This window comes from Heteronotia binoei, chromosome 12 (assembly GCF_032191835.1).
Source record: "Heteronotia binoei isolate CCM8104 ecotype False Entrance Well chromosome 12, APGP_CSIRO_Hbin_v1, whole genome shotgun sequence".
Classification (NCBI taxonomy): Eukaryota; Metazoa; Chordata; class Lepidosauria; order Squamata; family Gekkonidae; genus Heteronotia; species Heteronotia binoei.
This window is the reverse complement of record NC_083234.1, coordinates 54,773,419-54,796,893: the sequence shown is the minus strand read 5'-3', so window position 1 is coordinate 54,796,893 and position 23,475 is coordinate 54,773,419. Positions and strand designations below refer to the sequence as shown.

The 23,475-nt window shown below is 45.0% G+C and overlaps 1 protein-coding gene and 1 long non-coding RNA gene across 2 annotated transcripts in view; both read right to left on the bottom strand.

The window, feature by feature from the left end:
* The window catches only part of LOC132580508 (uncharacterized), a 205,055-nt gene extending 202,907 nt beyond the window's left edge, over positions 1-2,148 (bottom strand). The window contains exon 1 of the long non-coding RNA XR_009556056.1: positions 2,078-2,148. This is a non-coding gene — a long non-coding RNA (uncharacterized LOC132580508). The remainder of the gene's footprint in view (positions 1-2,077) is intronic.
* A 2,895-nt stretch (positions 2,149-5,043) lies between these two features.
* Positions 5,044-13,540, bottom strand: LOC132579996 (epididymal secretory protein 4-like). Its single transcript, XM_060250604.1, has 6 exons — positions 13,379-13,540; positions 12,686-12,813; positions 9,963-10,033; positions 9,002-9,097; positions 7,682-7,783; positions 5,044-5,138 (listed from the first exon to the last, which is right to left on the bottom strand). The coding sequence occupies exons 1-6, from the start codon at positions 13,481-13,483 to the stop codon at positions 5,044-5,046; spliced, it is 597 nt and encodes a 198-aa protein (XP_060106587.1). The 5' UTR covers positions 13,484-13,540.
* Between the last annotated feature and the right edge of the window lie 9,935 nt (positions 13,541-23,475).

Below are 23,475 nucleotides of genomic sequence, written 5' to 3'. Positions count from 1 at the left end.
TCCTCAGATGCCAAGATTGACAAGGAGATTGACAACAGGCTGGCAAAGGCAAACCGTGCATTTGGCCGACTGAACAAAAAAGTGTGGAGCAACAAGCATCTGAAAAAAGGCACAAAGATCAATGTTTACAAAGCGGTTGTGATGACAACCCTCATCTACGGCTCCGAATCGTGGGTTTTATACCGCCATCACCTGCGACTCCTCGAGCGCTTTCATCAGCGCTGCCTTCGCACCATCCTCAACATCCACTGGAGTGACTTTGTGACCAACACTGAAGTTCTCAAGCGGGCGGAGGTTACCAGCATCGAGGCACTGCTGCTGAAGACGCAGCTGCGCTGGGCAGGGCATATTTCTAGGATGGAAAACCACCGCCTTCCCAAGATTGCTCTGTATGGCGAACTCTCCACCGGCCATCGAAATAGAGGGGCACCAAAGAAGAGGTACAAGGACTCCTTGAAGAAATCCCTTGGCACCTGTCGCATAAACCATCACCAGTGGTCTGACCTAGCCTCAGATCGCAAAGCATGGAGGCACACCATCCACCAGGCTGTCTCTTCCTTTGAGAACGCACGCATAGCTGGTCTTGAGGACAAAAGGAGATTGAGGAAGAATCGCACTGCTACAGGACCAACCCTAAATCAGACTTTTCCCTGCAGCCACTGTGGCCGGATCTGCCTGTCCCGCATTGGTCTTGTCAGCCACCAGTGAGCCTGCAGCAGACGTGGACTATTGCACCCTTCTTAAATCTTCGTTCGCGAAGCCAAGCTGAGAGACAAGACAAGGTATCATTTCCAGTTGTCACCAAGAAGTGATGTCATCACTGCCTGTGATAACAGTGATTTTTTAAATATGTATATAAAAATTTCAAATATCTGTCCCATGCAGGTATCAAATCTGCCTCCCGAGCAAACTTCTCCTGTTTCCTTTCCAGTGCTGCTGCCTGCAGCTGCACCTTACCTTGTTTGCCCCCCAGCTCCCTCAGTGCCTCTTCATTTCCTGCTTCCTGCCTTTTTCCTCCTTCCCCTTGCGCTCTCTCTCAAACACACAGGCACACAGAGAGCTCCTTGACTGCTTCACACGGGAGATACAAAAGCAAGTCTGCTGCTCCCTCTGCCCCCTCTCTCTATTTCTCTCTCTTTCTCTCTCTGCCTCTCTCTATTTTCCTCTCTGCCACCCTCTCTCTCTTCTGCGCCCCTTTCTTTGCCTCTCTGCCTTCCTCTGTCATGGATTGGTCCTTATATCTTGGACAGTGGAGTGATTTTAGATGCCAAATGATAATAGTGCACATTGGTAAGGAGACAGGAAGACTAGCTCTCAATTTAGTCCAGGGGGGTGCATTGTCTTGAGCTTCATTATCAATTGCAATTCAGCAATCTCTCTTTCTGATCTCTCTTTGAAATTCCTTTGCAAGAGAACTGATACTCTTAGGTCAGCAACTGAATGTTGTGGTTTCTAATGTCAGATTTATGCTCATTTATTCCTTGCATCCTCCTGGATTGAATCCTAGATGGAACTGAGACCTAGGTTTCCTGTCTGGTTACCATCACAGGTATCTCCACACCTACTACCTCTCTGCATATCACACCGAATCCAATCAAGCCTGCTATTATCATTCACCTGCTATTGCCATTCAGCATCTGAAATCACCTTTATAAACTTTACATTTCTGGTACCTCGTGTTGCATTTTATGGCACACATGGCCTAGCCCAGCAAAGTGACATTTATATCAGATCCGGCCCTCATAACATATGAGTTCAACACTCCTGCAGGATTACTATTGGCTGTACTTGATGGCACTTTTCACTAACACTGACCATGTAGCACTTCTAAACTTTAAAGCTAACATCACAAGTCAAAATGGGAAGATCTACGGTTGTGTTGGCCATCATTACTAGTCTTTATTGGAAGAAGGGAAGACTCTCGCAAATTTCATTCTGGTGTTGTGGTGTATTTTCCAAGCATACACAAGGACTCAGCAAAGAAATACTGTTTGGGTCTTTATTCCTTTGGCTGAGGCTATGCCTCCAATGCAGGAAATCTAGTCTGAAGATGTGGCAGATTGAAGTGAGGGCCAACTGGAGGACCATGGAGTTAATAATGCTGGTTGTGCATTCCTCGAACGTACCTCCAAATTCTCATTTCCCTGTAGAAAGAAAATTGGAATAGTGAAAGAGACTTTTCATATGAAGGAAAATGCAACCCGATCTCTTTTTCATCTTTCTTCCAAATTACAGACACATGCACAAGATCATTGCACAGAAAGGGGTTCCTTGGAAAATAATAATGGCTTCTTCAAGGAGAAAGTTGGTAATGACTGGCAGATGCATTTCTCCCAATGTGGCTTGGCCACCACTACAGACCATCCCCTGAACTGTGCAGCAGGCAGACAGTGCTGGCTGTACTGGAGAGTGCCTGCTAACCTCCATCTTAAGACTCCACCATTTGCAGACAATGGCCCTTTCTACATTTATGCTTTGTCCCTCTTTCACTGCTGTTTTTTTCACATTGTAAAATCCCTTCCACCTATCATTCAGTTTTTGCCTCCCTTTCCTGTCAAGTTTTCATCTTCCTCCTACATCTGTTTTGGTCCAATCAGCTGTCAGTTCCTTATCATCCTGGATCTACTCAGCTGCCACGCTCCTTTCATTTGCCTCAGGCCAAATTCCAAACTTTCCTGAACTATAACTGTTTCCTCACAGTGTTTAACTCCTCCCATTACCTAAGGTGATCATGTGCCCATTTTTCACCCTACAGATGCATCTCCTCCTTTCAACCAATGCCTGCTGGGATATGTAGTACACTGTGAGAAAAGGGCTGCTTATTTTTTGTGTGTGTGCCACTGTGAAAAGAGAACGGCTGTGCCTAGTGAAACTTCAACAGCAGAGAGATTTTCCACAGAAAGTTTCTTGTGTGCTGATTGCTTCATTTTGGAAAAGTGTGCTGAAAAGCCTCTTTGGTGAAAATTCTAGCCAGGGAGGATTATAACTTGGTGGATGCTCACCCTACCAAGAAAGATTTCCCATCCCCTCCTCTGTTAGGGGTTTGGGGGGGGGGGGGGGAAGGAGAGCAGTTTATCCATTCATCCGTTTATGCCTTGTCTGCCTGGCTTTTTGAGTGAGAGACATAGAGCCAGCAAGTGAGCTAGAGACAAGGCAGGGAGTTCTGCTCCCCTCCTGCTGGCATAAACAGATGAAAGAGAGGAGCAAGCTGAGAATGTAGAAAGACTGGGAGGGAAAATCTGGACTATTCAGGAGTGAAAGCAAAATTAGAAGGAAGTATAGAAAGGGCCAATGACTTTTTATGTACACACAGCTTACTTCTGATTTTGTCTATAGTCAAATTGGTTGGAGTTTACTTGGAATGCTGTGTCTGCACTCTGCACCTTTTTTTCCCTCTGGTTTTCTATTGGGAATCAAGTATATATTCTGCATACCATTTTTTTTAAACCGGCATATTTCTGAGGGGTTGGTCTCTCCTGATTGGTCAGTTTTGCACTGGGCTTTTTTTTTAAAATAGGAGATTCTTTGAGCTGAAATTACATTTACATTAGTGATCCCCCCTTCCCTTATCAGCGCACAAACTCCATCATTGGCTGATTTTCCATCTATACAGTTTTTAAAGGAGAGTTTAGTCTAGCTTTAGGAGTTTAACCCTAATGGTTGGAGAAAAAAATCATTGCCAAGGAATGCTTTAAAAGTTTGACAACTCGTGTTGTGTATGTGTGAGTGTAGTTAAAAGTTTTCACAGATGCATGTCCCAAAGAGGAGAGACCCATCCCTTGGCCAGAGAGGCAATGGGAAGGCTGCTGTGTGGCAGGTTGGTGGTTGAGGTTCAGGCATCAATGATTTGAATCTTGAACTCCCCCCCCCCCTCAAATTATTTTGGAATGAGATTATAAAGCAAGGGGGGAACCAGCTGTTGAGATGGACCATTGTTTTTTAAACATGCTGATGCTGCTCCACAGCAGCATTCTCACATTTGAAAAGTTTGTGATCATGGTCAATTGAAAAGAAAACCATTTTTTTCCCAAAAACAAACTTGCCCAAACAAACAAATTTGCCTAAATAGGAAATCAAACCAACAACCTTGTAGTTAATAGCATTCTAACCAAATGAGCTAACTGAGACCTTCGCACACAGCTTACCACGCAGTCACAATCCTGTTTCCTCCTCAGCATCCGGTCGGATTTCCCACCATCTGCGCCGGAGTTACAGGAAGTGCCATGGCTTTTGCATAGCAAACGTAAACTAGGTTTTAGTGTCCTATTTCAAAAGATACACCCAGCACAAAGCTAACCAAAAAGGAGAGACCAACTGGCCTCCCAGGGGAGTGGGGAGAAAAAGTTCAAGGGAAAGTGCATGCTTTCAAATTACTTTCTGCTTAGAAGAGAACCAAGAGGAAAAATCCTCAGAAAAGCAGTCTAAGAAAACCCAAGGAAAACAGCAGACTGAAAGTGGGTTTGACACTGAAAGGGGAGGGGGCATCAGTGCTGAAATAAAAACTAAACACAATTGGAATATGCAGGGGAATGCAGAAGAGGGGAAAGACCAAACAGTGATGCAAAGTGAACACAAGGGAAATGGATGTGCTAAATGGGTCTGGAAGTCCCTCCATCATGACCTGAAACATCAGTTTTGCTCCCCTTTGCCTTGTTTGTTCTCTTTTATTTCATAAGGGATATCTAGCCTTGTGAAAGGTTTTGGAGAACACAAAAGCTTGCACACTTTTGTTATCTTTAGGTCTTTCCTATTCAAAGTTGTTTTTGAAATTTTTCTGCAGCTGCATACATTATTTGGAAATTTTTAATTTGTAGATATTGGTGAGTGTAGCACTTCAGAATCTCAAATTCGAGCTCAGAATCAGTGTGTTCTTCTGATCTCAGCTCACCCTTCCAGTAGCTTGCTTTTGCCAGCTGAGCAAAGTGGGGTCTCTCGTCACTGACACAGGAAGAACTTTTGAATTTCTTCATGGTTGCAATCCTAAACACACCTGCCTGAGAGTAAGCCCCACTGAACATAGGGGGCATTATTTCTGAGTAGACTTCAGGAACCCCATGTTAGGTTGAGTACAAAGAGAGCGGTCACTATGGCAGTTTTTTTTCCAGCACCATTTTTGCTGCTCAGTCCCTTGATGAGAACTGTTTTTCAAAAAGGGACTGAATGTTACATTTCAAAGTTACAACAATCATTTCCAGTTATGATTCCAAAAGGTCCCCAGATTTCTACTTTGTCATTTCCCCCCATAAATTTGTTAGAAAGCATATGATCTTGATGGTATCACTTTTCTTCTCAAGTCTGATGGTTGCCTGTTGTTGCTGGTTTTCATGACCTCAGATTCACTCTCCGTCAACTCAGCCTTTCCATTTCTGGGAACTTACCTACACTTCGTAGCATTATCCACATGACTCTGTGGAAGGAAAGAGACCTGGTCACCATGCAAAATGTGGGATTAGGCCCAGCAAAGAGAGCCCCATAATTATCTACTGATCTATAATATTATGTTCCCATTGCGCTACTGCAAAAAGCTTCATTTGTAGATGTCAGCAAAGAAACCAACAAAGGAATGAGTTACCGTAAGTTGGTTTTTCTAATCATTTGGCAACTTGCAACCAGATACTCTTCCAAGTGTGCATAAGGAAGCAAGAGAAAATGGCTATGGGGAGATATTAAGAACCACCCATCACAGGACTTAGATAACAGGTGAAACAGCTGGAGCCCAGGACAGGAAAAGAGTCTCTGTCTTTTTCCAGACAACCTTGCGCAAACCTTGGACCCAGAGGATGTGTTCCTCAATTCAGGGTCTGCAAGGACAGTGATGTGTTAAGCTCAAGGTCAACTTGTGCCTGACGTGCCACAAGCCAAAAGTCCAGTTCCTATGACTTCCACCAGTGCCAGCCTACAGTGAGCCTGCCTCCCAATCAGAGGAGCTGCTGTTGCACAGCCTTTTTCTTATTATTTATTTATTGCGTTCAATTTCTAGCCTGCCCTCTCTGCAAGCGGACTCAGGGCGGCTAACAATCAATACTATAATACAATTTAAAACCAATAAAATACAATTTAAAATATTTAAAAACATTTTGCGGTGCTACGCAAATTTGGTGTGGCGGGATCTTTTTTTTTTTTTGCTGTTAGTGATCATATAGTGTTCATTATTGCACTGAAAGAAGGGACAGATGAAGCTTTTAGTGCTTCATCTCAGCCTTGGATCTGAAATTCATGGCTGCCATCCCTGGCTACTTCAGGGCCAAACTAAATTATATGGTTTTTCTGTGGCAAGTCAGGTGCAGATGGAAGGACCCACCTTGCTTTTCCGCACAGAAACACAGCAGCTGCAGGGAATGTCATTTTAAAAATTGGCAGGAATTCAATTCGACATAGAACTGCAATGCAAGGGGAGGAGGGGTTCCTGCCTCCCTGCCAGTGTTCCCTCTAAGCTGAGTTAACATGAGCTAGCTCACAGATTTTTAGCCGCCAGCTCACACACTTTTGTCTTACCTAAGGAAGGATGGTCCCCAGAGCAAAATAATTTATGCAGGAGCTCACAACTTTAATGTCAGTAGCTCACAATTTTAATACCAGTAGCTCAGAAAGTGGAATTTTTGCTCACAAGACTCTGCAGCTTAGAGGGAACATTGCTCCCCGCCTTCACTTGACTGAGCGAAAATGCTGTACACTGAGTGTTCCTTGCACATGCATTTCCAAAGATATGCAAACAACTTTCAACTGGGCCCGTTTAGGCTCAGGAAAATGGCATCGGGGAGGCAGTAGGTCATCCTCCTCCCATGATGTAGTTCCAAGCTGACTTGGACTCTCTCCTGTTTTTAAAATAACATTCCTCACAACTGCTGGTTGGGAAAGGAAGCTGGGTCCATGGAACACAGAGAAGAGTCATCTGAAAACACATTGGCTGGATCCAGACCGCCATTTTACATTGGCACAAGGACAGGCCACAGGCAGACCAAAAAAGTGTTACCAAACACTGGGACGGCTTTTGGACAAAGTGAGTGCAGGAGCAGGAAGGGTGGCATCTGCACAGGTTTGGTCATGCTTTTTTGGTCTGCCCGAGTCCCATCCCTCTGCCAGTGTAAAATGCCAGTCTGGACCCAGCCATTGTGTAGTTTTGATCCTCAGTACTAAAGTGGAGCAGTATTCCTCCAGACTCTTTAGCTTTTCAGCGTTAAGAATATGCTCCATATTTTGTTCAGATGAGATGCCTTTTTCTTTCCTTTTTGAAAATGTTATTTTACAAATACATAAAAGATGCATAAGAATAAATTAAAAGGATGGCATATGCATGAATAATAGGCAGTACTATCATCACATTTCAATAATAGAAGTGACAATGTTTGTGCAATTAGTTAATACCTGTCATCCTTACAAGCTGTCTTAAGCTTAAAGCAGAATTTCTTGCCAGACATTTAATGCTATCTATATAGCAACTCGATCCCATTCTCTTTCACCACCACATTCCTAGAGAAATTGTATATTGCTTTATGGAACTTGCACTGTTCCCGTGTGACCATATTGATGTCTTTTTCCAGTCAAGAAGAGTTGTCTTAGCAGGACTACCTCCTCCTTCTCTTGCCAGCTCTTCATATGACCAAGAGAATCTACACTCATGCCATGGGTCTTTATTTCCCTCAGACAACTGGGTCTAACTTCCACAAGTAATTTCTCTTACCTGCCAAGTGGTCATAGACTGCTTGGTTCACATCAAATCCCAGAGTCACAGCGAGGTTCTTGAATTTTGTTTTCACATCCTCTGATGTTTCTCGTGTTCTGCCTTAAGGCCCAAGGAAAGAGTCTTGTTGAAAATAATGATGAGGATAGGAGGACAGACCACTTTGGCTTTAAACCCCTTCATCTGCTCAAGACCCCTTGTTGAGTCCTCCCTGCTCAGTTGGTTGGCAGTAGAAGCTAGGAGGGTTTAACAAATGGACAGCCTTTTTGCTCCTCCAGTAATTCTGATGCAGTCTAAAGTTAGAATCCAGTGGCACCTTAAGGACCAACAAAGTTTTATTCAAGGTATAAGCTTTAGTGTGAGGGAGAGTGCATACACGCAGATGCTCATATCTTAAAATAAAACTTTGTTGGTCTTAAAGGTGCCACTGGGCTCCAACCCTGTTCTATTGCTTCAGACCAACACAGCTACCCACCTGAATCTATCCAAAACAGTCTGCAAGTAGAAATGAGAGGGCCTCTGAGATATAGTTTCCCCTCCCAGCTTGGTCTGCAGCTTTTTCTCTCCAGGTGACCACTGGAGAATGATGCATCAGTAAGAACCAGCTTAGTGTTCTAGCTGGATTTGGACCAAGAAGTTCATATCCATGTCCAGCCATGAACCTCACTCAGTAAGCTTGGATACAACCAAACTACTTGCAAATTCATGCAGAAAAAAAAAAAAGAATAGTGCTTCATTTCAATGCTCACATCTCAGTTCCAAAATCTGCCTCTTATATATCTTTTCCTTTTTTAAAAAATAGGGGGGCCTTTCATGCACATTTGATTGTGAACTGTAGTTAGTTCTCTAGGATATATGATCATTCACGGTGGGCGCGTGTTTGTCACAAAAAAATTAGCATCCCACCTCATACAAAATATCTGAAATGTGTAAGGGAAAGTAAAATACTTGGGAATACACCTGGCCACTGTCAGTCTCTATATTCATATACATCCGTACACTGTCATTGAGTTTCTCATAAAAAGCTAAGGGAAACTGAAGCCTGTCTTCAGACAAACCTTTGGTGTGATTCTGAATGGAGCCAAAAGAGTTTTGATGATGCTAGCAAAGTTCCTTATTTGTTTGTTTTTTATGTATGTGCGTATGTTTGCCATTAGAGTATATGGGGTCTATTTATGTATCCAATTATGATCACTTTGGATGAAAAGCATGGTCTTTTAACCATCGAAATGTACAATTTCCAAAATATTTCATCTCCACCCAATGTATTTTATTGTCCCATTCACCGCCAACATGTCCATTTTCATCAATGACACTTACTTAAGAGATACAAGCTGAAGCTGTCATCCCGTATAACATGTACCAAGTGGTAACTTTCATAATCTGCATCCACTATGTGTACAGTTTCAGAGGTAACTGAAACAGAAAACACCCATTACATACAAAAAAAATCTCACTTCTCTCCATATGGCTTCTAGAATTTGCAACAGAATGATCAGATTACATTCAGGCAACTTCTTGAAGAATCCAGTGATCTGTTCACCTCTGGATAGGGAAGTCCTGTGCAACACTGACCCTCCACCACCACTGGTATATGGGAAGTGCCAATACCCCAAGAGAGGGAGGCAAATTGCACTGGGATTTCTTGGTACAGCTGACAGATGTGAGACAGTCCCAAAAGCAACATTTTTTTCCCAGAAAGCAGTCCCATCCCTGACCAACTCAGTAAACAGAGGGCAGGAGAAACTAATTTAAACAGGATCCAAGACCAAACCTTTGCTTTGTCATTTCATTGAGGACAACTAAGGAACAGTCAAATGCTTTTTTCAAAGCACCAACTTCAGAAATAGACCATTTTCCTGGACTTGGACAACAATCTCACAGCTCTTGGCTCTTCTTGAGAGTGCTTACAGTTCTAATGCATGAATAACTGGGATCCCAGAGATATTCTTGGAGCATATTGACTTTTCTGCCTCAAGGTTGTGCTTTTTGTTGCTGTTCTCCCTTTCTTTTGGGTTCAGTCACCATTTGTAAGCAACTGATGGACTGAGACGGGCACTAGGGAAATTAAACTCATTCCGTTTTCACAGCCATATCTCCCACGATCCGTCTCTGATCCAAGAGGGTTAAGAAACAGTACAAGAATTTGCCAAACCTATTGCTTGGAGGCAAAAAACCAGGGGCTTATGCACTCCACAAGTGCCAATTCCTCTTCTAAGCTGACTTCATGTCCCTGAAAAAGTCTCTGTCTCTTTCCAGTCTGTGAGTGACTCATATTTACCAGGAACCCGGAATATGCGAGCCTGATCTGTGTGCACCACATCAAGTTCAGTCACCTCACAGTTTCCATCTCTGAGGAGAAAAAAAGAAGGATAGGTTGTTTTCACATGGATGTGGTTCTGCTGGTGCAAATGCAGAGACATCCACAATGCCAATGACTAGCAATGTGTTAGTGCTGCTCTCAAAGTTTAGAATGGAAAGGGGAGGGAGGCCATGGCTTGACACGCCTGAATTTCCAGCGGCTATAGCATCCAAGATTTCTGCTCTTTGGCTTGATGTGCCTTTAGCTGCTGGAAATTCAGAAGCATCAAGCTTCCTACCTTCCTAGCATCCAAGAGTGCTGCTCTCTAAGTTTAGAGCGGAAAGGGGAGGGAGGCCATGGCTTGACACGCCTGAATTTCCAGTGCCTATAAGATCCAAGAGTTCTGCTCTCTAAGTTTATAGTGAAAGGGGAGGGGGGCCTTGGCTTGATGTGCCTTTAGCTGCTGGAGATTCAGAAGAATCAAGCTTCCGACCTTCCTAGCATCCAAGAGTGCTGCTCTCTAAGTTTAGAGTGGAAAGGGGAGGGGGACCTTGGTGTGACGTGCCTGAATTTCCAGCAGCTATAGCCATTGGAAATTCAGGTGCATCAAGCTATGGCTCATTTCCCCTTTCCACTCTAAACTTGGGGAGCAGCACTCTTGGATGCTAGGAAGGTCGGAAGCTTGATTCTTCTGAATTTCCAGTGGCTATAGCTGCTGGTAATTCAGGCCCGTCAAGCCATGGCCTCCCTCCCCTTTCCACTCTAAACTTAAAAAGCAGCACTCTTGGATCATAGAGTCATAGAGTTAGAAGGGACCTCCAGGGTCATCTAGTCCAACCCCGCGCACAATGCAGGAAACTCACAAATACCTCCCCGTAAATTCACAGGATCTTCATTGCTGTCAGATGGCCATCTGGCCTCTATTTAAAAACCTCCAAGGATGCTAGAAAGGTCGGAGGCTTGAAGTGCCTGAATTTCCAGAGATAGATCCAAGTGGGCAGCTGTGTTGGTCTGAAGCAGTTGAACAAAACAAGAGTCAAGCTGCACCTTTAAGACCAACCAAGTTTTATTCAGAATGTAAGCTTTCGTGTGCTCTCTAAGCACACTTCATCAGATGAAGGGATCAGGTATAGTGGGCTGAAATACATGCAGTTTGTTGATTAAGAGAGCAAACTGACTGTGACCACATGATAAAACAGTGTGACAAACACCTCCCCAGGACTGAACAGGGATATTGGGTTTTTATCTCATTGCATATGCTAAACCCATTCTCAGTGAGTATAGCTATACACCCACAGTATTCCAATGTATTTCTCTTTTATAATAGTGTATCAGAATAATGTTTTATATTGACATACTCAAATAAGGGATATTGGCTATTTATCACATTACATATTCTTATGTATTCTTGTTTTCTAATGACAGACTAGAATGATGTTTATAATGTATAGATTGATGTTGATAAGTAAATTAGGTGGACTATAACTAGGAAATACATGTCCTTTCGTGATTTACCTATATTTGCAGAAACACCAACTGGCAGGAAACTTTATTACCTTTTATGGCTATCCAGACCAAATGCCCAAGCCACACTGTTTTACCATGTGATCACAGTCAGTTTGCCCTCTTAATCTACAAACTGCATGTATTTCAGCCCACTATACCTTATCCCCTCATCTGATGGTCTGCTTAGAGAGCACACAAAAGCTTACGTTCTGAATAAAACTTGGTTGGTCTTAAAGGTGCAACTTGACTCTTGCTTTGTTGAATTTCCAGAGGTTATAGCTGCAGGAAATTCAGGCGTGACAAGCCATGGCCCCGTCCCCTTTCAACTCTAAGCTTGGTGAGATGCACTCTTGGATGCTAGGAAGGTTGGAGGCTTGAAGCACCTGAATTTCCACCAGCTATAGCTGGTGGAAATTCAGGCATGTCAAGCCATGGCCTCCTTCCTCTTTCCACTCTAAACTTAGAAATGCACTCTTGGATGCTAGGAAGGTCGGAGGCTTGAAGCACCTGAATTTCCAGCGGCTATAGCCACGTCAAGCCATGGCCCCTCTCTCCCCTTTCCACTCCAGATTTAGAGAGCAGCACTCTTGGATGCTAGGAAGATTGGAGGTTTGAAGCACCTGAATTTCCACAGGCTATAGCCACTGGAAATTCAGGCGTGTCAAGTCATGGCCCCCTTCCCCTTTCCACTCTAAAGTTAGAGAGCAGCACTCTTGAATGCTAGGAAGGTTGGAGGCATGAAGCGCCTGAAATTCAGGCGCATTGAGGTATGTCCCCCCTCCCTTTTCCACTCTAAGCTTGGATAGACGCACTCTTGGATGCTAGGAAGATCTGAGGCTTGAAGCGCCTGAATTTCCAGGGGCTTCAGGCCTCGGATCTTCATAGCATCCCATAGTGCTGCTCTCAAAGTTTAGAGGGAAAAGGGGAGGGGGGCCATGGCTTGACGCGCCTGAATTTCCAGTGGCTATAGGTGTTGGAAATTCATGTGCTTCAAGCCTCTGACCTTCCTAGCATCCAAGAGTGCATCTCTCCAAGCTTAGAAGCAAAAGGGGAGAGGGGCTATGTCTTGATGCGCATCAAGACTCCTACGTTCCTAGCATCCAAGTATTTGTGCTTGATGGTCTGTAAAGCATCAGGCTGAACAAGGATAAAAAGAAATGTTGAAAACAGACATGGGAAAACACATGGGAACTTACTTAACGTAGCGCAACTTGAGAAGTATATCTCCTTCACCAGAAGGCTCGATTACATCATCAAAGGGGATTATGTTTTCCGCCTTCTTGTTTTTAAGGATATATGCTGTGGGATACCATGTCCCAGAAAGCTGGAAAGAAGAGCTCAAGATCAGTTCATTATTCAATAAAGCAATCTGATCTATGACACAGACAGGAGTGCCCTTGGAAGCTGAAATGATCTGGTGGGGAAATGATCACAGTGGCCCATGGACATACTTTTGATTGAGTCATGATGGGGAGGTCACAGGTGCCTACAAATTCCCAACCCTATGCATCATGAGGGTGAGCAAAGCCCCTTTCTGCAATGTTAACCCCTATCTCTTGGATTGGTGGGTTTCTAACCCGCTTTATAACTCTCACTCCTCTAAGCCATTGTCTGATCGTCCACAAAGACATCTTTCTGCCAGCTGATTGTTATGTCTGACCTGTTGGGGGTCTGGCTCACAGAGTTGCAAAAGTGTGTACCATCAGATATCTAACAATCCTTAAGAAGCTTCAAGAAGAACTCTTGTTTTGGTTGCCACAAACCAAACTGGCTGTCCCCATGAAGTCAGGCAAGAAAACAGCTGGATAAGCTGAGGCGTCCTGTTGGGATTCTTGCATCAGCATTCTGAGGGTTCTTAAACCCTTATTTCGAGACCATCTGGTGCTTACCTTTTGGATATCAAGGTCTGGAAATACAGCAACACTGTCAGAGTCAGCTGCAGCATGGAGCAGGCAGATGGATGCCAACAGAATGATCAACAGTGCAGCTTTCATCCTTGCAATGGTCCTCACTTCACAACAGTGAAGAGTCAATGTTTTCAATAACTCTTTGATTCTGCCTCACTATAGATCCCTCCTTGTATAGTCCCACGTTCATCACCTGATCAAATACACCCCATCCCCAGGAATTAGTTATGCAAAATGATAAGTTTATTTTCAAAAGTCGTGGGTTCTGCATGTTCTGGAAACAAGAACATTCTGAACATTAGAACTCTCAGGAGGCCACTTGCTATGCCCACAATGGTTCATGATGGTCTGGCAAACCCTTGGATGGCTGGTCAGTGATCTGAAGTTGCAGAGAGCCCTTTGGAGGTGGGAAGAAGGATGCACAGACACAGGATGTTCTGCACAATCAAAATACTTTTGCCTACCCAAGTGATAGCAGATATAGGTATAAATTGCATGCTTTTTTTCTGGCTGGTAGTGGGATAAAGACAGCTAAATATCATTTATAACTTCTATATTATTGCCAGCGGCAGATTTTCAGGAGCACCTTGGTAAGGGGCATTCAGCTCCCCCCAGCAATGGTAGGTGGCATTCCCCACATTTGTGGTTCTGTTTCACCACTCAATCACAGTCCCTCCCCCTCCCCCCCAAAATAGATCCTTTCTCAGCAAAGTGCAACTGTCTTGTGCTGCTGAATCTAAAGGACAGGGGAGTCACTGGAACATTCCAGAGGCCTCTAGGTCAGTCTGAAGGGGTTCCTGGAGGAGTCAGAACAGTGCAATTCTCCTGTTATCTGCTGTCTTTAGATACATCTTGTAGGAATGAACCTCCTCCATTTGGGCAGGAGGCTGTAAGCCTTGGCTGGTGCCTAAACATGCCAGCTTCTGACACTGGCTGGCATTCTTGCCCATCACAGCAGCAGTAGCCGGTTCTGTGATCCTCCTCCTTTCTTCAGCTACCCTCTCCCCACCCACACTTTCCTTCTATGGTAATACCACATAGCCCTTTGTGAACTTTACAATAAATCGCCTTCCCTTGGAAAGTTTCTGGTACTGCAATTTCTGCCTGCTTCAGATATGTCCTTCATTGTTCTGCTGCTGACTCCATAAACAACAGTGTGGGACCAAGGGGGTAAAAGCAGGAGCACAATCAGTAAAAACAATCCTGTGTATAACCAGGACCTTTTTTGGAGCCAGAACATACAGGAGCACAGTTCCAGCTGGCTTGGTGTCAGGGATGTGGCCTAATATGAAAATGAGTTCCTGTTGGGGGGGGGGGTTAATAAAAAGCTCTGTGTACACCTATTAGAATTATAAACTATTGTAAAGTTTCAACATCTAGCCTTTATTGAGTATGTAGGAACATATTAAAATATTCACATTAAGAATAATGCATAAGCATTCATTCTGCAAGAAAATAATATCACAGATACATGTCACATAGACCTGTTTAGATGCAATATCACAACAGCTCTCAAGAAAGTTTTCCTCTTCATCCTCCCTTGTAGCTATATAAATGCAAACTCAGTCCTTTGCTACCAGAGGACCACAATTCAGATAACGTCAGCTGACCAGTGATTGATGCAAGCTGGTTTTGATGTCTTGTTCACCAGCTGATTTCATAGAAGAACAATATCCTCATTAACCAATGATCACTTGAGAAAAAACCCAAATTTTTATAACAGAATATCCCAGCCTCTTGCATTCACTAGGGCCAAAAAAGTGCAGAAAAGGGCAACTAGAATGATTAAAAGTTTGGAACACTTTCCCTATGAAGAAAGGTTAAAACGCTTGGGGCTCTTTAGCTTGGAGAAATGTCGACTACGGGGTGACATGATAGAGGCTTACAAGATTATGCATGGGATGGAGAAAGTAGAGAAAGAAGTCCTTTTCTTCCTTTCTCACAATACAAGAACTTGTGGGCATTCAATGAAATTGCTGAAATTAAAACGGATAGAAGAAAGTACTTCTTCACCCAAAGGGTGATTAACATGTGGAATTCACTGCCACAGGAGGTGGTGGCGGCTACAAGCATAGCCAGCTTCAAGAGGGGGTTAGATAAAAATATGGAGCAGAGGTCCATCAGTGGCTATTAGCCACAGTGTGTATATATATAAATTTTTTGGCCACTGTGTGACACAGAATGTTGGACTGGACGGGCCATTGGCCTGATCTAACATGGCTTCTCTTATGTTCTAATTTCCATCAGGTGCAGCATTCTACACCTCTTGCATTTGCAATGGAAATATCTATGTATTCTTAATGGATAGTATGTTTTTTATTTTATATAAACAATACAAACATTGAAAAAGATAAGCTACAAATACCACACAGTTTCATTTTTACATAAGCAGTCATATTTTGGTTGACTAAAGCATAAAAAAACAGAAAAAAACCATCATTTATAATCATCAATATTGTCTAATAAATTGTAATAATAACATTTTTCCTATCTATAAAGTTGTTGAACTTTATAGATAACTTTTTGTATTGGTCTGGTCTACATATAATTACATTTTCATTCCTAACAATCCAGGCTGGCGCTAGGGGTTCTGATGACCCAGGCCCCACCCCACCTCCCAGCCCTGCCACTCATGCAGTGTGCCCTTCCTCCCCCTCACACGCACAGCCCAGTGTATGCCTGAGCGGAGGGGGGCTGGAGGCCACAAGGCAGCTCAACAGGGTCAGCATGGCAGCAGGCATGCTGGGAGCCTGGCTCTGAGCACGCTCACTGCCACCCCACCCTGCTGACCCCGCTCAGCCTTCCTAGGGCCCGGGAAGGCTGAGCGGGGTTGGTGCAGCAGCAGGCACACTGAGAGCCTAGCTCTGAGCATACCCACTGCCACCCCACCCCATCAACCCTACTCTGCCTTCCCAGATTCCAGGAAGGCTGAGTAGGGTTGGCAGGGTGGGGTGACAGTAGGCATGCTCAGAGCCAGGCTCCCAGCACTCCTGCTGTCACCCTGCACCGCCGACCCTGCTTTGCCTTCCCAGCATCAGGAAAGGAGCACAGAGGGTGGTGGGGAGGGGGTGGCCAGCTACCCCTGAGGCCAGGGAGTGCCCTAGGCAGTCACCTACCTGGCCTACTGGGATGCACCAGCCCTGCTAACAATTCTAACTTTTTTGACCTTGGATCATTGTAAGCATAAGCATTTTGAACATATGTTTATTATTTATTTATTTATTTATTTATTTTGGTTCACTTATATTCCACTCTATCCCAAGCGGGCTCAGGGCAGATCACATACATATAAAATCAACACATAATGCAATAAATGCAATGCAATAAAACCAATAAAAGTCAATAAATACACTTAACATAGCACACAATACAGTATAGTGTAACAAAGTGATGGGCTGATAATACAGATTGGGGTAGATTAGTGGCCCTGATACAGCAGTTCAAATCACTGTTAAGATCACTGTGGGGGAGGATGGCCGATGGTATAGGCAGTAACCCAGAGGCATCCGCCTGCCTCAGCCAAAAGCCTGGCGGAACAGCTCTGTCTTACAGGCCCTCTGGAAAGGTAACAAATCCGGTAGGACCCATATCTCCACCGGGAGCTGATTCCACCAGGATGGGGCCAGGGCCGAAAAGATTCTGGCCCTGGTTGAGGCAAGACAGACGTCCCTTGGGCCAGAGATGACCAGAAAATGTTGATTGGCAGATCATAGCTGCCTTCGGGGCTCATACGGGAAGAGGTGGTCCCTCAGGTATGTCAATCCCAGGCCACGTAAGGTTTGAATGTCAATACTAAAACCCTGAAGCGGATCCGGTACTCAATCGGTAACCAGTGCAATGCGCATAGCATTGGTCAACTGTTTGCCTGTACAGGCAATCCAGTCAGAAGCCGCGCCGCCGCATCTTGCACCCATTGGAGTTTCTGGATCAGTCTTAGGGGCAAGCCTGCGTAGAGTGAGTTACAGTAGTCCAACCTGGAAGTGACCGTTGCATGGATCACTGTAGCTAGGTCCTGAGAGGTCAGATAGGGCACCAGCTGCCTGGCCTGCCGAAGATGATAAAAGGCAGAATGCACAACTGCAGTGACCTGGGCCTCCATGGAAAGGAAGGTATTCAATATCACCCCCAAACTCCTCACCTGCTAGGCTGGCACCAAAGGGGGACCATCTAAGGTGGAAAGTCAGGTGCCCGATCCTGCCCCCCCCCCCGGCCCAGGTACAGGACCTCCGTCTTAGTTGGATTAAGTTTCAGCCTTAGTTGGATTAAGCTTAATTGCAACCATCCTGCCACAGCTTCTAAGGCCCTGGTCAGATGGTCTGGGGCAGGGGCTGGCCATCCATCCATCAACAGATAGAGTTGGGTGTCATTTGCATATCTGGGCAGGGGGGCGCATCATTGGTGAGAGAATCGCTCCCTGCGGCACACCACATTCAAGGTATGTTGCTTGATTGTGTCTCTTGAATGGGGCAGCACAATATTGATGGCGGAGACAGATGATGTCAGTTAACACATTCTTATCCTTCAGGAGAAAAATTAAAAGATTCAGCAGCTATACAGTAAATTTCAAAGTCACTGAGCCTTTGCTAGGCTTCTGGGCACAATTTTGACTTTCTTCAAAAATTCAGTAGGAATTTTGGCAGGGGGAGACTCTAAATTCCCCTTTGGCAGTACATTTGATGAAGCCTAGAGATGTGAAGAGTGCTCCCCCCCACACACACACACACATACAGAGATACTAGTGTGGGCTGCTGTTGAAAGTAATGCTGCTGGTATAGTATGTGACAGTGGACAATAGCTGCCTCGGGAGTTGATTTGATCAAAACCAAGTGATACAAACATTTTGAAATAATGTATATGAATTGTGCTTTTCTCTTCTGTAAGCCTTTAAGAAATGCCAACACTAGAAAAGAGGGAGGAGCATGGTGGATGTTTCTGGAGACCCTCAGAGAGGTTTTCCCCTGCCAGTGGCCTAGCCAGGCTTCTCTTGACCTAGGGTGGAGAGAAAAGAGCTCTGAAGGAGACTGCAGAGATTGGCTGACAGGTGAGGGTGAAGAGTGTGTGTGTGAGGAGGGACTGTCTTCCAACTGGAGCATAAGTAGTCATTATGGGGAGGAAATAAACTGTATGGATGGTTGAAAGACAACACAGATTGCTATATTTTGGCAGAGGCCCACCATTCCCCATTCTTAGTGAAACTCTTTCTGCTTGGATGAAAGGCCAGAAGACCTGAACAAGATACCAGTACATGAGTCTCACAGCAACAGGGACTCTTCTGGGACATATATGAACATATGAAGTAGGGTTGCCAAGTCCAATTCAAGAAATATCTGGGGACTTTGGGGGTGGAGCCAGGAGACATTAGGGGTGGAGCCAAGATCAGGCTGTGACAAGCATAATTGAACTCCAAAGGGAGTTCTGGCCATCACATTTAAAGGGACGGCACACCTTTTCAATGCATTCCTTCCATAGGAAATAATGAAGGATAGGGGCACCTTCTTTGGGTGCTCATAGAATTGGACCCCCTGGTCCAATCTTTTTGAAACTTGGGGGGTACCTTGGGGAGAGGCACTAGATACTATGCTGAAAATTTAGTGCCTCTACCCCCCAAAACGGCCCCCCAGAGCCCCAGATACCCGCGGATCAATCAAACTGGGCCATATAAAAGGGGCTTGAACAAAGTGCAGAGAGGACTGTACCTAAAAGGCAACGAGGCACAGCACAAAGAAGAAGGGAAACTCACAAGCATGTAAGAGGGTGCAAGGACAGGGAAAAACACACACAAGGGAGAAAACTGAACGAAGCCGTCAAGTAGCACCTTTAAGACCAACGAAGTTTTATTCGGAATGTAAGCTTAAAGCACCTGAAAGCTTATATTCTCAATAACATTTTGTTGGTCTTAAAGGTGATACTTGACTCTGCTTTGTTCTACTGCTTCAGACCAACAAGGCTGCTCTCCTGGATTTATCTACAAGGGAGGAAATCGTAAGAGCTCTCTATAGGGGAGCAATATTAGCAGTTTCCAACCACGACTCGAGTTGAAGCATGCTGGGGTGTCCTTTGGATCATGCTGGTAGGAAAAAGCACGGGGAGATGCCCCCGTACCCTGCGCACAAGTTCTCAATATACGCTTGGGAAAAATGAGTGAAGCAGATAATGACAGGGAATATTTAGCAGTTTCAGGGCGGGTTCTCCATACACATTTGGCGGTGAAGCCAAAGCAGTAGGGAAGAATCTAGGACACCGAGTACAGTGCGAGGGACTTTCCCTCCCCTCCTTCCCCCCGACTCACTGAGCATGAGGACAGGGCGTGCGCCCATCATCTTCGTGACGAGGCGAGCGAAGAAACCGGCGCGGAACCTTCTGGAGGAGGAAAGAGAGGGAGGGAGGAAAAAGCGCCGCTTCGCCGCGCCTGGACAACCTAACGCTCTCGGGGCAGGAATCACCCGGGCAGGAATCACCTGGGCTACTGCTCTCCCCACGGGTACAAGGCCAGCTAGACTGGGGAGATCTTAATGTTACAGGGCGAGGGTTTGGTTAGTTCTGGCATCCTTGCAGGTCGGCTCTTTAGTGCTTCTTCTGGCCCCATTGTTTGTGCAAGGCTGGTTTCCCAGAGCTGCTGTTAAAAATTGCAGAGCTTCTGAACTACCAGGCAAAACTGAGTGTGAGTGATCAGGATATAGAGAAGTAACGTGGCTCACAGCTTATTGGTTGATCCTGGTCCCGCATGCTACTCTTGATGTCTCTGCCTGTAGCAGTCAGGCACATGAAGCTTCACATCACCAGCAGCAAGCGGCACAGAACAGTCTGCTGCCTCTCTTGAGCTCTGCTGTTGAGCCCCCCAATCAGAAGCCGATTTTACCTTTACCGCCACGAGTGAGTCCTCCGAGTCCTGGCCTGATTCAGAGAAGGGGAGGAGGCAGGCCAGTACTCAGAGGACTCGTTCGCAGCGGCGGCAGTGCGCGGCGGCCTGCTCCGCTCCCCTCTGAGGTCAATCAAAGACTCTGATTGACCTCAGAGGGGAGGGGAGTGGAGCAGGCCGCCGCCGCTGCGAACTGCCGCCTCTTCTCGCCTTCAACTTGCAGGGGAGGGGGCAGGCCAGGACTCGGAGGACTCGCTCGCGGCGGCAGCGGCAGTGCGCGGCGGCGGCCTGCTCCGCTCCCCTCCCCTCTGAGGTCAATCAGAGACTCTGATTGACCTCAGAGGGGAGGGGATCGGAGCAGGCCGCCGCCGCCACTGCGAACTGCCGCCTCTTTGCGCCGTTCCCCCCTTCCCTCCTCCCGCTTCCGTTTTTTTGCACAGCGGGGGAAGAGGGTTCAAATCCGGGGGTCCCCCGCCAGGGCGGGAGGGTTGGGAAGCCTAATATGAAGCTGCCTTATACTGAATCAGACCTTTGGTCCATCAAAGTCAGTATTGTCTTCTCAGACTGGCAGCAGCTCTCCAGGGTCTCGAGCTGAGGTTTTTCACACCTATTTGCCTGGACTCTTTTTTGGAGATGCCAGAGATTGAACCTGGGACCTTCAGCTTCCCAAGCAGATGCTCTACCACTGAGCCACCGTCCCTCCCCAAATAAGGGATATTGGCTGTTTATCTCATTACATATACTAACTCATCTTCCACTATATTTTAATGTACCCTGTTTTTCTAACGGCAAACTAATATGTCTTTCTCTTTTAGAACAGTGTATCAGAATATTGGGGGGGGGGGTATTGACATACTCAAATAAGGGATGTTGGCTGTTTATCTCATTACATATACTAACCCATCTTCAACTATATTTTAATGTATTCCTTTTTTCTAATGGCAAACTACAATGATGTTATAACCTCTTGAGAAACTATGCCTTCTATTTAAACCCAGAACTAACAAAACCAGAATGATTCCCAGATTTATGGCACTTCACACCTACGACATCAATCTGCTTTTTTTTTTATCACCCTCCCCTGTTGTTTCAGCCCAGTTCAACACTAGCAAACACAGAACCCCAATTTGTGATTCTTTTAATCTGCTAAATGACTCTACATACCAACACACTGCCCACTTTGTCTATATTAAGAACAGCTTGCCATTCCATTTTTTGTCTGATGAAGTCTGCTTAGAACATACGAAAGCTTACATTCTGAGTAAAACTTACTTGGTCTTAAAGGTGAAACCTGTCTACTGCTTTTTTCTATTGCTGTGGATTGTGGAAGCCTTCGCTTCTTGAAATGGCCCAATTTCCAATTTATTATGTTTAATTGACCAGCAATAACAGTATACAAAACCTCATAATAACTGACCATAATTTCTGACTACATAAAAGCATTCTCATATTCCACCAACGTTAAACCTTAAAAATGGCATTATTAACCGTCTCTACTTTGTTAAAAACTTCCGCTTATTTATGGCTAAAAAACAATATTTTGCTACTGCCTGCGTTACAGACTTCTTAACAAGGTAGTCCCCTGTGCAAGCACCAGTCGTTTCCAACTCTGGGATGACATTGCTTTCACAACGTTTTCACAGCAGACTTTTTACGGGGTGGTTTGCCATTGCCTTCCCCCATCATCGACGCTTCTACTTGACCTAACAAGTATGCACCACAAGGCCTCAGCAGCACAGTAATAACTTCTTTATTCAGGCAGGTTTGAACAAGACCTAATACAGAGAGTGAGCACCCTATAGAGCTTTTGCTGGCCTACCAACAAACTGCTGAAAAACCATAGAGGTCTCTTGTTTGTCCATACCGACAAAAAGAAGAAGAAGAAGTTGTTGTTGTTGTCAATGATGATATTGGATTTATATCATGCCCTTCACTCTGAATATCAAATGGCTTACAATCTCCTTTACCTCTTTCCCCCCACAACAGACACCCTGTGAAGTAGGTGGGGCTGAGCGAGCTCTCACAGAAGGTGCCCTTTCAAGGACAGCTCCACAAGAGCTATGGCTGACCCAAGGCCATTCCAGCAGCTGCAAGTGGAGGAGTGGGGAATCAAACCTGATTCTCCCAGGTAAGAGTCCACGTGCTTAACCACTATACCAAACTGGATCCCTTAGGCTGACCCTTGACTAGGCAGATCCATGTTTTTTTTTTAGCAACTTCTCAGAGTAAACTCCCAGTTTCCATCTACTTTCCCATCTTTAACTAGATGTAGATTTTTAAAAGAAAGATCTCACTCATCCATACAGTGTTTCTAGACATTAGTGTAGAATTCCTAAAGCGTGCATCATGAAAGATCCACAGATACAAAGATGCGCCTTGAAAAATAAAACAACCATTTGAGGTTTCCACTGCTTTACTTCTTGGGGGTGGGGTGGGTGATCAGAGCCTTGAGAACTATTTATATTTAATGGGGTGACCTAGACTTTTTTGCCAACAGGGTCTAAGAGGCAGAGCTTTACTTCTGAGGCTTCTTCAAGGTTTAGTAGCCTAAGGGACTAACTACAGGAATGAAGGGAACAGAAGGCCCATAAGAGATCTGAGCAGAAGCTGGACTGGAACTGTTCCAGAATCTAGTTTCCTGGGACTAATAGAAAGCATAAAATGAATTATTGAACATTACAAATTTGTGATGTATAAAGTCTTGGATCCCCTGACCTTACCGTGACTCATTTTGCCACAAACCAGAGGAAGAATAGAAGAGACATTTTGTTCTGTTTTTGTTTGATCTCTTGACCACCTCTAAGTGGAAAACATGGAGTGTGGAACAGTTGAGTGCACTGATCTAAACACTATAAGAAGGCAGGCTGTTTTGTGAGCCTGACCTGAGAGAAATGCATTCACTGGCTGCTGATAAACTACCACCACCACCACCACCACTCCATCCATGAAAAGCCAGGCTGCCACATAGCTATCACCCATACCTGCTGGGCATGCTTGAAACCTGATGACTGGTTGTTTCCCTCATGAGGGAGTCAATCAGCATGTTGGTGTTCAGTTAAAGAAACAGTAACCAGCAACCTTCAAAGTCAGCCAGGGTTTTAATAGCTGGTTGCTCTTTCTCTGTATTAGTCAACATGGCAATGTCTTATCAAACTGTTTGCCAACTTTTTTCTAAACCAGAACTATTCCCGTATCCATGATCTTTTAAGGATATATCTGA

Bases quoted from the DNA above. Each gene is read 5' to 3' on its own strand.
- LOC132579996 (XM_060250604.1), bottom strand. From the start codon at position 13,483: ATGAAAGCTGCACTGTTGATCATTCTGTTGGCATCCATCTGCCTGCTC. The intron at 10,034-12,685 runs GTAAGTTCCCAT...TTTTCTCCTCAG, and splicing joins CTCAAGTTGCGCTACGTTAA to AGATGGAAACTGTGAGGTGA. The intron at 9,098-9,962 runs GTAAATATGAGT...TTTCTGTTTCAG, and splicing joins TCGCATATTCCGGGTTCCTG to TTACCTCTGAAACTGTACAC.